At 36.1% G+C, this 17119-nt stretch overlaps 1 protein-coding gene across 1 annotated transcript in view; it reads right to left on the minus strand.

Annotated features, from left to right (window-relative positions):
• WRN (WRN RecQ like helicase) overlaps nucleotides 1-17119 on the minus strand; it is a 134263-nt gene that overhangs the window by 17296 nt on the left and 99848 nt on the right. The window contains exons 23-27 of the mRNA XM_060136512.1: nucleotides 15166-15307; nucleotides 7192-7362; nucleotides 7018-7115; nucleotides 5937-6006; nucleotides 5031-5107 (exon numbers count right to left, since the gene is read on the minus strand). Of these exons, the coding sequence (XP_059992495.1) occupies nucleotides 5031-5107; nucleotides 5937-6006; nucleotides 7018-7115; nucleotides 7192-7362; nucleotides 15166-15307 (558 nt within the window). The remainder of the gene's footprint in view (nucleotides 1-5030; nucleotides 5108-5936; nucleotides 6007-7017; nucleotides 7116-7191; nucleotides 7363-15165; nucleotides 15308-17119) is intronic.

Below are 17119 nucleotides of genomic sequence, written 5' to 3' on the forward strand. Positions count from 1 at the left end.
ATTTTTACAATTATCAGATTTTATCACTAGAATAAAGAGATTTGAACATGAGGAAAGAAAACTCCAGTTCAAAGAATTAGTCATAGCAGGTGACTCAAGACAACTATAAATTTGTTTTAAATAATAAGATATTTACCTTTATCTTAGTATTTATGGAAATCTTTATACTAATGGACTATTTGCAAATTGGTATGTTAAATTATTTCACAAAAAATTTTATTATCATATATACTGGCAAAATTCTGTGTAACATATCCCTGAAGCAGAAAAATATGTGGAAAATGTTTGCTAGAAAATGTTTTGCCTATGAATGCTATTACAAGTGCACAGAAGAAAAGTACAAAATATATAATAAGGGACTTCCTGGTGGTGCAGTGGTTAAGAATCTGCCTGCCAATGCAGGGGACACGGGTTCGAGCCCTGGTTCGGGAAGATCCCACATGCTGCGAAGCAACTAAGCCCCTGCGCCACAACTACTGAGCCTGTGCTCTAGAGCCCGTGAGCCACAACTACTGAGCCCACGTGCCACAACTACTGAAGCCCACTCGCCTAGAGCCCGTGCTCTGCAACAAGAGAAGCCACCGCAATGAGAAGCCCATGCACCGCAATGAAGGGTAGCCCCCGCTCGCTGCAACTAGAGAAAGCCCATGTGCAGCAATGAAGACCCAATGCAGCCAAAAATAAATAAGAATAAATAAATTTATTTTAATAAAAAGGAATCTCAGTAAGTCTGGAATAAATTATGATAGAAAAATCATGAAAATCTTTAAACAAACCCCAAAATATATAATGAATATCATTGAAGAGATAAGTGGAAATCTTGTAACCATGAATCAAGAAAAGACTGCTATACATGATTAAAGAAAGAGAATAAGAACAAATAGTTCTTAGAAATTAAAAATTTGATATCTAAAATTAAAATGTCAACAGATGGGAGGGGATATAAAGTCAAGGAACTCTCCAAGAGAGTAAACAAATAAAAACAGATTGAAAATAGGAGAAACTAAAAATTAATAATAGCTTACTCAGCCATTAAAAACAACGAAATAATGCCATTTGCAGCAACATGGATGGACCTGGAAATTTTCACACTAAGTGAAGTAAGTCAGACAGAGAAAGACCAATAGCATTATGATATCGCTTATAAGTGGAATCTAAAAAAAAAAAAAGTGATACAAATGAACTTGTTTACAAAACAGAAACAGACTCACAGACTTAGAGAATGAATTTATGGTTACCAGGGAGGAAGGGTTGGGGAGAGGGGTAGATTCAGAATTTGGGACTGACATGTACACACTGCTATATTTTAAAAAGATAACCAACGAGGACCTACTATAAAAAAAAATTAGTAATTGGAACACTAAACAAGTAAAGAAAATAAAAAAGAGAATTATTAACATCAAGGAAAATTAAGAGTGGTGACCATAATAACACAGATTGCCTTAGTGTTATATAATATTTGAGTAGATACAATAATGTAAAAACAAATTATTAATTTGACCAAAAACTGAAATATAATTTTGTTCTAAGGCAGGCGGGGGTGACATTGATGGAGAAGAAATGAAGGGAAGGGGATACGGGAGACAAGCCCTAATTTACCATTATAGGATATCAACAGAAAATTTCTAAAACTGGTAAGTCAAAAAAATAGTAATTTAAGCATGTCACTTAGAAATACGGAGGCAACCTCATACCTGTCAGAATGGCTACCATCAAAGAGTCTACAAATAACAAATGCTGGAGAGGGTGTGGAGAAAAGGGAACCCTCCTACACTGTTGGTGGGAATGTAAATTGAGGCAACCACCATGGACAACAGTATGGAGGTTCCTCAAAACACTAAAAATAGAGCTACCATACGATCCAGCAATCCACTCCTAGGTACACAGCCAGAAAAAACAAAAACACTAATACAAAAAGATACATGCACCTCAATGTTCACTATTTACAACAGTCAAGATACGGAAGCAACCCAAATGCCCATCAACAGACAAATGGATAAAAAAGATATGGTGTAGATACATACAATGGAATATTACTCAGCCATAAAAAGAATGAAATTCTGCTATTTACAACAACATGGATGGACCTAGAGAATATTATGCGTAGTGAAATAAGTCAGGAAGAGAAAGGCAAATACTGTATGATATCACTTGTATGTGGAATCTAAAAAATAATACAAATGACTGTATATGCAAAACTCACAGGTTTTGCACCAAAGGGAAGAGGGAAGAGGGGAGGGGCTAATTAGGGGTATGGGATTGAAAGATACAAACTACTATATATAAAATATATAAGCAACAAGGGTGTATTTTATAGTACAAGGAATTGCAGCCATTATCTTGTAATAACTTTTAACGGAGTATAATCTGTAAGAATACTGAATCACCTGAAACTATATTGTAAATCAACTATACTTCAATTTTAAAAAAAAGCAAAGATGAGGTATTGTCAACAATAGCCCTCTTTCTTAGCCTTTTCTCCACTTTTTTTCAGCCTTTCAAGGAGAAATGTACAATAAATATTAATAAAATATATGCTGAAAAGGTGTTTGTTTTTTTGGCCGCACTGCACAGCAGGTGGGATCTTAACTCCCCCAGACCAGGGATCGAACCCACGCCTGCTGCATTGGAAGCGCAGAGTCTTAACCACTGGACTGCCAGGGAAGTCCCAAAAAGGTGTTTTTAAAAAAAGAAATGTGGAGGCCAATACCATAGAAACTGGTCAGAAGATCTGAGGGTGATTGCTTCTATAGAACACAACAAAATGGGTTTGAGAAGGGTGTGAACTGGTGTGCTTTGTTATATGCCTTTAAGTCTCAACTGACTTTTAAAAACATTCACACGTATTATTTTGATGAAAATTCAAATGAAATTTAAAATAATAGTTATGGATATGTAAGCATCCTTTTCACTTCTGTACACTAAGCCCATATATTAAAATTAACTTCTGGACCACTCGACAGTTGTCTCAAACTTAGTATGTCTATCACTAAACTAATTTAACCTCATCCCCTAAACATGCAGCCCTTCAAACCTGTCTTCCTCTTACATAGCCCAGTGAAGGAAATGGCAGCACTCACCCACCATCAAAGACAAAAACCCAAGCTTCACAGTCAAGTTCTCCATCTTCCTTAACCTGCCTATCTTTTCAATCACCGAGTCCTAGCAATTCCATCTCCTAAATATCTTACAAATCTCTCTCTCCCCACCCACTGCCACTTCCCTTGACTAATCTACCATAGCCTCTTGCAAACAACACAACAACAGCCTCCCTATTTGTGTCTCTACAACTATGATCCCCCTGCAGTCCATTCCCTCCACAGACAGAGTCATCTACCACGGGTCGGCATGCTAGGGATGCACAGGCCAAACCTGTCTGTTCTGGTAAGGCTTGTAGTTAAGAATGGCTTCTTCTACATTTTTTAATAGTTAAAAAAATCAAGAGGAAAACATTTTGTGGCATGTGAAAATTATATGAAAATTATATGAAAATCAAATTTCAGTGTCCCTAAATAAAGTTTTATTGGAACACAGCCATACTCATTCATTTACATATCATCCATGGCTGCTTTGAGGCCACAACGGCAAAGCTGTGTAGTTGAGACGGAGACCACATGGCCCTCAAAGCCTAAATTATTTCCTATCTGATCCTTCATGTTTGTCAATCCCTGTTCTCAACCATAAATTTGATCATGTCACTGTTCTGCCTAAAACCTTTCCTTAGTGCCCAACTGCTTTTATGATCAAATCGAGTGCTTGAAAGGAACTGGATATTTGAGACCCTGTTCAACTCTCCAGTCTTAAATTTTCCCACTCCCTTGCTTCCCTCTATCAAGGAATTGCTAGCAAACTGCTGAACCCCTCAATCATGTCATACCCTCTCTTGCTTTCAGGTTTTAGTACGTGGGCCATTCCTCTGCTTAGAAAACATCCTTTCACTTCACCCAACTGCTACTTAAGCCTCAAGTGTCACTTCCAAAGTGTTTCCAAAGTGTTACACCCTGGATTGTAATTTTCTGTTCCCTTACGTGTATATCCCACTAGAATATAAACTCTGGGAGGGCCAGTGACTATGTCTCTATTATTCCAGTGCCTAGAATAGTACATGGCACAAAGAAGATGCCACAGGGAATGTTTAAATGAAGAAATGCTTCAGCATATTGAACAGGTATATTGTTTTGCACACTTCTTAAACCTTTTGTTTACATTAAACACAGTATATATATCCAAACAAAAAGAAATTATTTGGGGTGGAAGACTGGTATTATGGTAAATGTTTCTATCAGATCCAAAGTAGTATTACCTATCTAAGTGAGCAAACTGTTAAAGAACAAACCATTTTCTTTCACCTGCTATGTATGTAAGTGTAGTCCACTTAATCTGTGCATATGTCCTAACAAGTTCTTTAAGTTCTCCATTTTCAGACCTTCTGTAATTCTGTACATTCTCTACACTTTTAAGTCAGAAAGTCATTAAGCTTGAAAGCACAATAGATGCATTACCTTTATTCTCTACCAACCCCAATATCTACCATTTTATGTTCCCATAAGATCTTTTTTTTTAAATGGAGTGGGAAGATATATATTTCATACAAATATTATATAATAATAGTGTTTAGATGCTAGAGATTGACAAATATTGTTCTGAAAGTCAGCTCTCTTGTTAGATGGATGCTCCTAACAAGTTAGTTAACTTCTTAACCTTTAGTCTCTTCAACTGTAAAATGGGGATAAATAATAGTAGCTAACTCACAGGTTACTGTAAGAATTAAATGAGATATTACTTATAAAATGCTTAGCATTTAGCACAGAGTCTGGCAAATAATAATGTCCAGAAGTGTCAGCTATTAAATTAATATTAAAACTATCATTTTATAAGTCTGCTTTAATAATTATAATACTAGAGGCTTATGTTTTAACTTCCTTCTGCCAATGAAATAGCCCAACATCTGACAGACCTTTCTCTCTAGGAAAGAATGAGAAAAAGTGCAAATAAAGTGAGCATAGAAAATAAAAATGTGAATTCTGTACCTTTTTTCAGGAATGTTACTCCCAGAAGAAATTTTATCACGTGCTTTGTAAGAATACATCTTATACAAGCTGGGCTGCTTTTAAACATATAAAGGTCCATTCAAAAAGAAAAAAGAGAGAAGTTTCAAAAAACTTTTTAAAATGAAGAAAATAAGATATAAAATATTACAATGATTTTTCCTTTTACTAACCAACTCATCAAATAAATCATCTGAAAATAAGCTCATGAATTATCAACTTCTAGGGCTCTAAAGGCAGTTAGAAATGCAATGTAATATCCCATTCCTCCCAAATCTATAGAGAATATATGATCAAAAGAATTCTTAGAGACATAGCAAGAGCCAAAGTCACAAAAATGATTCAATTACATTGTGTATACTTTAATAAAGCAGAGAAAGTTCACCAGAAAATTTAATTCAGCACATTTATCCATCACCCCATCACCCTAGTATCCTCATTAGTGGAAGTCAGCCTGTGGATAAGTATTTAATCTGTAATTACCTAAGATCCAAAACAAAGCAAGAAAAGGTGTGTATGTGTATGTGTCTATGTAATTGTAATGAGAACATTTAGGAATCAGGCTTATTTTTCCATCAACTAAAAGTATTATAATATCCAAAAAAAGATATTATAAGAAGTGTTATAATATCCAAGCCAAATTAGTTATAAAAGAGGCTTAAAAGAAAAAAAATAAACATTACTTTCTCAGATACTTCTGTTTTATTAACCCCAGAAATCATATATTGCATATTTTATTCTGTTCATATCATTTCTCTTTCCACATTTTATATCTTGTTATATATGGCATTTTCCTCTTTGAGTGGAAATAAAACAGAAAAATTTTAAACAGGAGTTGCATCAATAAAGAATGAAATAATATGAACCATCTCTTTAATAAAAACAAACCTCTGAAGTTAATTCAATTGGTACTTGATTAGAGGAATGTTGCTCAGTGCCGGAAGATACAGCTTTAGAACTGAAAAATAATAAAATTAAATTATCTCAAATGTTAAAATGTAATTTTCTAATACATGAATCATCACACCTCCACTCTTAGAAAGGCAGATAAGGTTATATTACTCTTTTAGAACTGATGCTTTTTTAAATTGATTTTTCCCCTCCAAAGAGCTTAAGCTCTTCAAAGTCTAGATTTAAAACTCTTTAAAGTTTTTTAAGTTTAAAAGTAAAACTGATAATCTAAAGTACAACATAATGGTTATAGTCAATAATACTGTATTATAAACTTCAAAGTTGCTCAGAGACTAGGTCTTATTTGTTCTCTACACAAAAAAGAAGTGCTATTCAAGTGATGTGATAAAAGTGTTATCTAACACTATTGCCATAATCACAATGCAATATATAAATGTATCAAACCAACACTTGTACACTTCAAACTTACACAATGTTAAATGTCAATTATATTTCAATTTAAAAAAAAATTGAAAAATGATCGATAACATGTAAAGGTACTAAAAAGTAGGCAACATGTGTATTCCCTCCCTGTCCTCTATACATAAGAAGGAAATATGGTATATAGATTCTTCAACATTTACCTCAATGTTGCTTCTTTATTTTATTTATTTATTTATTTTAATTGAAGCATAGTCGATTTACAATATTGTATTAGTTTCAGGTGTACAGCAAAGTTACTTGGTTATACATATACGTATCTATATTCTTTTTTTTCCTGATTCTTTTCCAGTATAGTTTATTACAAGATACTGAATATAGTTCCCTGTGCTATACACTTCTTTAATCAACAGGAGCAGCTTTCTAAGTACTATAGTCATCTACTTCCTATTCACCAAGACAGTGTTCTATGATTTATCATTATCCCTACTGACTCCCACACCAAATTGACTCAAAGAGGTATGCAAAAATGATTATCTTTACTCATTTTACTTTGTGTGGTACCTGTAAATTGGTACAAAATGAATCATTTAAATAACAGAAAACCCAGAAGTTAAAAAAAAACTGAAAAATGAACCTTGGTAGAAAAAGCTCCTTTGGACACAATTCTTCATTAGCTTGAAGGATAAGGCTCTGAGGAGATTCTGTTTTGGCTTTAGCAAGCCAATTTCTACCCTATTGAACACAAGAAGAATCGTTTAATGCACAGTGAGAAAATTCAATCAAACAGGCAGACTTCTACATTGTTTACCTTTTCTGTAAGGATGCAAATCTTTACAAATTTGCTTTGCCCAGGAACTTCTACCAAGAATCCCTCAGTTATGAGCTGATGGGAAAAAACCTTCCACCAATTCTCTGTGTGATCCTTGCCAGTGCCAAAGAAATTGTGACTGCGATATTTATCTTCAAGACGCTGGGAATTCTGAAATTAGGCATAAAATCAATTTCTTAAAATGTTTATTTAATTAAACAGGAGATGTAAAAACACGAAATCGTCTACTGATTCTTTGGCTTTAACACTAAATTTCAGCTTTAAAAACCTACGGAATTTTTATACCCCTCCTGCTTGCTCTGATTACTTAAGTCACAAATAAATACACTCAAAATAGTGTTCCTTTTCTGTTTTAAATAATGGCAGGAAATTTTATATATAAATCACATGCATTTCCCAATGCATAGGTTTGGATATATTTGGAATATTTAACCTTTGCTATTTAGACCTTTTATTAACATACTCACATTGTTTGAAAACGGTGATCATAAATCTACAGCTCAAGACTTGAAGCATGGGTGTTAAAGGCAGTGTGACCCATAGCTGGTAATCAGTGAGTGCAGTGCCAAGACTCAGGTTTCCACTGCGTTGTTGTCATTACTGTGCTTTTTGTCCGTGATGTTTCAGCAAAGTTTACTTAATCATTTCTGATTTAGCTGCTTCACTGAGATACATGAGAAAAAGCAGGTGCATGCTAGACAGTTGATGCTTTTGAGATATTCTTCCCTAAGTGACCAGAGGATTCCGATCGGAGACTCTTCATAGCCATCAAGGTCTAGAAATATTGGGGAAGCTAGCCCATCATATGCAATTCTCTTGTCCTCTAATGGAAATGACTCCCTCCACCTTCACTCTCCACAGAGAACTTTTTCTATTCACTTGGCCCTCTGATTACCCCTTTTATAAAATTTTATTTATTTATTTATTTTTGGATGCATTGGGTCTTCGTTGCTGCCCACAGGCTTTCACTAGTTGCGGCGAGCGGGGGCTGCTCTTCGTTGCGGTGCACGGGCTTCTCATTGCAGTGGCTTCTCTTGTTGTGGAGCACAGGCTCTAGGCACACGGGCTTCAGTAGCGGTGGCACGCGGGCTCAGTAGTTGTGGCTCGTGGTCTCTAGAGCGTAGGCTCGGTAGTTGTGGCGCACGGGCTTAGCTGCTCTGAGGCATGTGGGATCTTCCCAGATCAGGGCTCGAACCCATGTCCCCTGCATTGGCAGGCAGATTCTTAACCACTGTGTCACCAGGGAAGTCCCTGATTACCTCCTTCATCCATCCTACACATCTAAATACTACTTTTAAATGTGTATGGTACTATATAAACATAGGGCTCTCTGGAGAATTGCTTCTATCTAATGTATTTGCGGTGAATACAACAGATTGTAATTCGAGGGTCATTCTGCCCTTCCTCCACTGTGACTTCTACCACAGAATCTGGGAAGTTGCAAACACTATTTCTCAAACTTTCTTTCAACTAGGCTTCTGGATGTGATTTAAGTTCCACTAAACAAAGGTATTTTTGCATGACATCTACACGCAGGAAGTGAGGCAAAGGGGTCTACTTTGCTGTATTTGCAGGTATGCATGACTGTGGAGGGGTTTGCTTTTTATGAGAAAGTGTTAGCAAAGAACCTAGCATACAGCTTCTAGCTTCCTAAGTAACAGGAGACATTCATTTTGTTGATACAGATTATAGAAGGCAGCTCCCAGATCAAGCAGAAGTAGAACCTTCCTGATTGTTACAGCTCCCTATTCAGCATAGTTTGGGGTCAGGCACTGACAGATAACTTCTTAACCACAGAAGAGGCAACTGCTTCCATGGAAGATTATTTTGCAGTATAATCTTATCAACAATACTCTAAGCCACTTAACACCCAGTAATAAATACCTTTCTGTTTAAATTCGCTAGACTGATCATGTGCTTCATAACAAATACTGTATTTTAGGTTATATTCATGTTTCAAAAACATTCACTCCTTGAGTATGTCAAGAAGTTCCTGTATTCTAAAATTTTCAATATGAAATGCAATCTAAAATTTGAGAAATAGGTACATCCTGTCACTCAACATTTTTATATTTCATCTATACTCTAATGATGGTTTAACAATCAGTGCATATTCAAATCCAGGGATCAAAATGGAAAGAATATACAGAATGAGTTCCAGCAGACATAACTCAAGCACTAGAAGCCTCACTATATTAAAAATGTATTGGTTTTGTTCAACTGATGAAAACGTTACGGTTACAAGTTTATCATTTTGGAATGTTAAAAATGTGAATACAAGTGAAATAACCTAAAAAGACTGATCCCTCACATAAAGAAATCTAGGCTGAAATTAGATTAGATTAGGAAAGTTCCCATCAGAGACACATCAGTGCCCAGATACACTGAGCTTTTTTAAAACACAGGCTTCTTATAGGTTTAATTAACAGGGTCTGTAACGTGCATTCTAAAAATTGAAATTGAAATTGAATTTTGTATTAAAATAGCTAAGTAATAAAGCTTTAGTATCATGGTGATTATATTTACAAAAACTGTACTAGAACAAGATTCAGAGAAACAGAAACACCCACGTACAACGTAGCACCTTTTTCCACAACAACCTCTACTACCTATACTAACTGACTTTGGTTTGATTTGTGTAGAATGTTTAAAATCAAACATCACAGAATTTCAGATCTGGAAGGAACACTGGAGCTCATTGATCTATCAAGTCATTTTTACTCAGATACAATCAGAGGCTCAAAGATGTTAAGTGGTAGCCTAAGGTCACAGAGGTAAGACTAGGACACAGTCCTCCAGACCACTACACCAGGGATATATATACATACAGACACACAGACACCAATATACATACATATACATATATACTGATTGTAGTTAGTGCAACTAGACCACCTGGGTTCAAGTCACAGCTCCAGTACTTACTAGCTTTTGAATTTTGGGCAAGTCAGTTACTTAACTTACCTGTGTTTCTATTTCCTCAGCTGCTATACAAGTATAATAATACTTCTTATCCTTTAACTTAGCCTGCCTTCCTTAACATAAAAGCAAAAGCCCTGACTCAGTATTAAGTCAGTTTTCCCAGAACATTTGTAATGGCATTCTACACCTGCTGGGGGCTTACCTTTATAGTAGGAGAATCTATTGCTTGCAAACTAATAACACCAAAGATATTAAGTTGCCTAACTAGTACTTATTAGCAATCTGGACACTAGAAATTATTCCTCTAGCCTTCCCTTTCGTAAGCAGAAAACAACCTGAAGTGAATGAACACATTTGCTGATATGAAGAAATGAGATGTTCTTCTAATTGGTAGGGGTAACTGTCCCTTCCCCTCATGATCAATAATCATTGTGAATACTGTGTACTGTGTGAATAAATTTACACTGTCATGTTTCCATGGCAATCACCATACATAAAACGAAATATTTCTGCTCTTCGACACAGATCATTTTGTTTTAAGGAAATCATATTCCCTTTTCAACGAGAAATCCAAATTTACCCAAGTAACATTTCTGAAAAAACAGAATAAGGATTTTCAACAACAAATGTCTTAAAAAAAAAAAAAAAAAACCACAGATGTCTAACAATTTCTTACTCTGAGCGAGGCATCTTCCATTAATTACTTATATGTTCTAGTTAACTTAATTTTCCAGGTTAACCCACTGACGAAGTAAAACTGCTAAGGATGAGGAAGCTGCCATAGCGGATATAGGGATTTGGGCACTGATTTCAAGGAGTGCACAATTATACATGCACATATCCCTTACCAATCATAAATCTTCATTCTAGTATCTCTAGATCATTCAACCTAAAAATACAAATTTAAAACTGCATGTGAACAGCATAATAAAACAGACACAGCGACAGAACGTTAGTTAGGAAAGCTGCCGCTCACCCTGCTTCTGGCACAAAGTAATGACCTGACATGACACAGGCCATTTAACTTTCTGGGACTTAGTATTAACCACTGTATAATAAGGTGGTAGAGTTAAATAATCTTTTTGCTCTAAGAGTCTCTACTTCTATGGGACAAAGTCTCAAAAATGGAAGTTATCAACCCACTCTTCTCCTTTAAAAAGCAGGCTGGAAAAATTAGGGTACCAAACGGATGCATCAGGGAATTTGGAAACCTATGAACAGATCGATGTGTGTTAGAATAAAGGGGGCCGACTGGCCAGAGCACAAGTCCCAAAGGATCACTTTCTAATAAAAGCCAAATCTTCCGCACCATTATCTGATAGAGAAAACAAACAAACTTGCCACTTCTCTACATTAGCTTCTTTAAAAATGACGATTGCTTGTTGTGGTAGTTCTTTCAGCTGGGAATGCCACATTCCTCTCCACCTTCTTCCCTCGGGTTGGCTCTCAATGCCCAAATCTACTCTTATCATCCACAGAACAGAAAAGCGCCAGTGATACCATAACAAAGACTTCTCTAGTTTCACAGCCATTAACAAGCACTCTCTCTTCAGAACTTAAATAATACTTTATATCTATTCATATGTCCCCGATCTCTTTTTATGCTGCGATATACTTATTTATTCTCAAGTAACACACCTTCCATATTAGATGATGTCTCATCTAATTCCACTTTGAATTCCCCACAAAACAGAGTACAGTAGCTCACACAAAAATAGATGTTTTGGGAATTCCCTGGCAGTCCAGTGGTCAGGAGTCCATGCTTCCACTGCAAGGGGCACGGGTTAGATCCCTGGTTGGGGAACTAAGATCCCGCATGCCATGCAGCGCAGCGCAAAAAAAAAAAAAAAAAAAGTTTAATAACTAGCAGAAAAAAGTAGTTATAAACTCTTAAGAAGTTTTAGATTCCTGTGTTCTTAAAGTACAAAATAAGTCCATAGTTTCTGTCTACATTTTAACTAATTTTTTTTTCTTTTGCCTCTTTCCCACTTCCTACAGGCCAAGGAAGTTCACAGCTGCCGCTTCAGGGCTTAAAAAGGTCATTTCTGGGACTGTTATTCTATGTGAACAATAAAGCCAAAATATAAAGTTACAATAATTATCTCTAGGAATATATTTCAACCTGATGAAATAGCTTGTCCGAAAAATTAAACAGATAACCCTCTCCTGTTAGAAAGTTTGAAAATTATAAAGGGTAATTAAAACTAACAATAGTTTCCCAATGGCTGCCTATAGTCAAAGCATCTTTTATCAAAAGTGTTCTCTAATTCTGGAGCACTTTGATAACATGATCAGGAAAGAGGTTTCACTTAATCTCCTGATTATGCAAATTAATGACTGTGTCTGTTTTCTAATCTGTAAAATTAAGATAACTGCATATCTTAATACTTAATTCACAAAGGTGTTTAAAGATTTTTATGTGGGGCTTCCCTGGTGGCGCAGTGGTTGAGAGTTCGCCTGCCGATGCAGGGGACACGGGTTCATGCCCCAGTCCGGGAAGATCCCGGGAGAGGCCACAACAGTGAGAGGCCCGCGTACTGCAAAAAAATAAAAAAAGATTTCTATGTGGTGAGCTATTTAGACCCCTAAAACAAAGTTCCTTAGGCAATATTTCTACTATTTAATTTCCAGCAAAACTTATGCTTTAAAAACAAAATTTTAAACTCCATTCACAAACACCTGAATGGCCTGAATAATCATTTATACTATTTTTATACTATTTTTAAACATCCTATGTAAGAGAGGAGAATCATGTGCTGCTGAAATATTTGTTTCATATGTACAAATATTATCTCTTTAAATGAACTCCAAGAGTTTCAAGTTTAAGATACTTAATCATCTTACAAATGAAAATTATCTGTAAAGATATTAATTTTTCCTAAATTAGTTAAGGTAGACGATTCACTAAATTCTCAAAGGAAATACAATTATAATTTAAAAAATGATATCCCAGTAGATACCAAGATCACTGAAATTGGGGGAAAAAAACTTGCCTTATTTTCACTGTATTTAATGTCTACAAATTTTCGTTAAGTGGCTTTTTTTTTTTTTTTTTTTGCAGTACGCGGGCCGCTCACTGTTGTGGCCTCTCCCGCTGCGGAGCACAGGCTCCGAACGTGCAGGCTCAGCGGCCATGGCTCACAGGCTTCTCCGCAGCATGTGCGATCTTCCCCGACCGGGGCACAAACCTGTGTCCCCTGCACCGGCAGGCGGACTCTCAACCACTGCGCCACCAGGGAAGCCCGTTAAGTGGCTTTTTAAAAAAGTTTTACACCTTTATCTAGCAAGGGTAATATAAAATTTCACAAAGAATAAACTTCTTAATTTGCAGACTCCCAGAAGAGACTGTTGGTATAAGCAGTCTGACTTGGTTTTCAAATAATAGGTGAAATCTGATCCGTCTTGTGACCAGTTCAAGTTTGTCTAGGAGCCCACTTCCACTTATCTGTTGATACTGGATACTGCTGGATTACACCAAATTAAAACAAGGATAATTTTTATAAATTATACATTCAGCTGGGATACACAGGTTTTAAAGATGACAGAGACAAGAAATTTTCATAGATTTCAATTACATTAAATCTATCCCTTGCAACTTAAATTCTTTTTTAAAAAAGAATAGCACTCATATCAGCTAAACCAAGTTCCTTAGGCAACACTTCTACCGTTAAATTTCTAACCAAACTTGAGATTTAAGAACAAAATTTTAAACTCCATAATCTAAAAACATCAGTACCTGAAGTTAACATATTTTTAGCATTTCATTAGTATTTCACAACTGGCTAACTTAATAAGTCCCTTTCAAAACAAAACAAAAACTCAGAAAGTAAATATTTACACAAAGTATTTGAGAAGTTAAGAAATGAATGCTGACCTAAATTATTTTTAAAATTCTACATCCAGCGCTTCCTTGGTGGCGCAGTGGTTAAGAATCCGCCTGCCAATACAGGGGACACGGGTTCAAGTCCTGGTCCGGGAGGATCCCACATTAGTTGCTGTGGAGCAACTAAGCCTCTGAGCCACAACTGCTGAGCCTGCATCTAGAGCCCGCGAGCCACAGCTACTGAAGCCAGGGCACCTGGAGCCCGTGCTCCGCAACAAGAGAAACCACCGCAATGAGAAACCTGCACACCGCAACAAAGAGTAGCCCCCGCTCACCGCAACTAGAGAAAAGCCCACACACAGCAACAAAGACCCAACACAGCCAAAAATAAATAAGTAAAATAGATAAAGAAAGAAAGAAAACAAAACTTAAAAAAAAATTCTACAAAGTGAGAATTTTAATCTCCACTTTTAGTATATTTTTAATAAATATATGTAGTTGCAAAGGATTCTATCTCCCATTTTTGGTTTATTCAACTAACGTCAATATATACTACTTAACTTTACAGACTTCTAAATCAGGAATAAAATCATATAAACAAAAGGACTACAGAAAAAGCTCTTTGGCTGTAAGGGTCATGACCTTCTCATATTTGTGCCTGCAACTGTTAGCATAAGCTGGCACGCTAATCCCTCAAACAAAAAAAGCAACAGAATTAACTACTCATTCGTGAAGAAAAAGAACTTTCTTAGAATTTTAAATACTTCTGATTAGAAATAAAATAGAAGGAAAGAAAAAATATACTACCAAATATTATTATTGAACTTAGACATTTACAAATAATCACTGAAACTTAAATTTTGCTCAAAAAATTTACTACTTCACAGGGCACCGAGATACAAATTTGTTCTACCTGTCCCTTGACACAATGAAAGTAAACTTTTCTTAATTATCCTATAAAAGACCAGTCTAGGGACTCATCTAACTGCAATGTAATAAACTGAAACAGACAGCCTGGAAGCATTGCCTTAATGATACACACAGGTTTTGTCAAAGGTAATGAATGCAGTGCTTAAATGGAACTTAATATGACTCTCTGAGTTCTGATAACTAAAGTCAAAGCTATAATTGTAAAACAGCAAACCTCTGAAGAAAAGTGTAATAGGAGTAAAAGAAGAACTCTGAAGGTGACTCACAGACATACTTACAGATCCTCGGAGAAATAGAATTGGAACCCCAATTCCAAACTTTTCGCCTAAGATGGTCACGGCAGATAAGAGCTGGAATGCTTGTGGACCAAAGTCCTGTGACATATCATCTGAGTCATCAATGGAAAAGCAGCGATCCAATCTAAGTAAAAACAATATGTAAAGAAAGCTTAGCCAAGGCATGTACCTTTAGAAATAAAAAGATTTAGTGTAACAGTTAGCCCAGTAAAAAAATATCTCAAATGTGCCAACTGCTTCAGAAGCTAAAAATAAAGTTCAATACAGCTGAGAGCATGTAAAGTATGTAAAACATGAAATATAAACGATAATATAGCATCACAGGTATGTTATATTAATGGTTCTCGACACTAGTGCCCTAGGATCCAAGTTTCACAGGAGGTATCTTGGGCCATAGAAAGAAACAGGTTCAAGCAAGCAGAACGCAGGATTACAGCTCAAATAGCTCCACTTGATCTACTGCATAAATACTGGACTTTTGTGTTAGGTTTTGATGGAAGAAAAGGTTTATTGCCTACCCCCACCCCTGTCGCAAAACTTCTGAACTGAAAAAACACATCTCCTTTGCAAGAAGTTGTTAAAGTCATACTTTAAAATATGACCAAAGATTATAAGCTTTTCATGTAAGTCCATTTAGAAGTTAAATTCCTAAGCCATCCTTCAGGTAGAAATTATCATTAACACAAATTAATGAAATTCTCATTTGTATTAATTCTCATTAATACAAATGAGAATTCTTTACGGCATGTTGAGAACAAAAGGACTCAGAAAACATCAACTAATATAGTTCAACTACCTAATTCAGTTGCTTTCTTTATAATAAATATCTTTGAAATAGCAATAAGAATATAGTCAGGGAAACATATATATGTTTAGGGAAAAAAAGGCTATGTTTAGGTTTATTCTCTATTTTAACTTCTTTAATAGGATACTTAGTTCATTAATTTTCTTTTCTAATACGAGTATTTAAAGCTATCGAATTCCCACCAAGTATCACCTATGCTGCAGCATACAAGTTTTAATGTATATTACTGTAATTATCACTAAGTTCTAAAAATGTGTTAATTTCCAGTTTGAGTTTTTTCCTTGATTGACGAGTTACTTTAGAGCATTATTTTAAATTTCCAAATGAATGAGAATTTCCCTTTTTATTCTCTTGTTTACTTCTAATTCTGTTGCATTCTGGCCAGATAATGTGGTGTGTTTGAAACCAATACACTGAAAACTTGAGACAGGTTACAGTCTAGTACAGAGGTCAGAAAACTCTTCCTATAAAGGGCCAGACAGTAAACAGCTTAGGCTTTGTGGGCCAGACAAGCTCTGTGTCACAACTACTTAGCTCAACTCTGCAAAAACAGCCATAGATAATATATAAACAAAAGGGCATGGCTGTATTACAAAAAAACTTTATTTACAAAAATAGGCAGTGAGTGGATTTGGTCCATGGGCCATAGTTTGCCACCCACTGCTTTAATATATAGTACATTTTAAAATTTTTATTTATTTATTTTTGGCTGTGTTGGGTCTTCATTGCTGTGCACGGGCTTTCTCTAGTTGTGGCGAGCAGGGGCTACTCTTCGTTGCGGTGCGCAGGCTTCTCATTGCAGTGGCTTCTCTTGCTGTGGAGCACGGGCTCTAGGCGCACGGGCTTCAGTAGTCGTGGCTCACGGGCTCAGTAGTGGTAGCTCACGGGCTCTTGAGCGCAGGCTCAGTAGTTGTGGCGCACGGACTTAGTTGCTCTGTGGCATGTGGGATCTTCCCGGACCAGGGCTCGAACCCGTGTCCCCTGCATTGGCAGGAGGATTCTTAACCACTGCGCCACGAGGGAAGTCCCTATAGTTCATTTTTATAAATATGCCATCTATGTTTGAGAAGTATAGTCTCTAATTCCGCGCTTCCCAGCCCGTGTGCTACAAATGGATTATAGGTGTGCTGA

The sequence above is a fragment of the Lagenorhynchus albirostris genome, chromosome 21, assembly GCF_949774975.1.
Source record: "Lagenorhynchus albirostris chromosome 21, mLagAlb1.1, whole genome shotgun sequence".
Taxonomy (NCBI): domain Eukaryota; kingdom Metazoa; phylum Chordata; class Mammalia; order Artiodactyla; family Delphinidae; genus Lagenorhynchus; species Lagenorhynchus albirostris.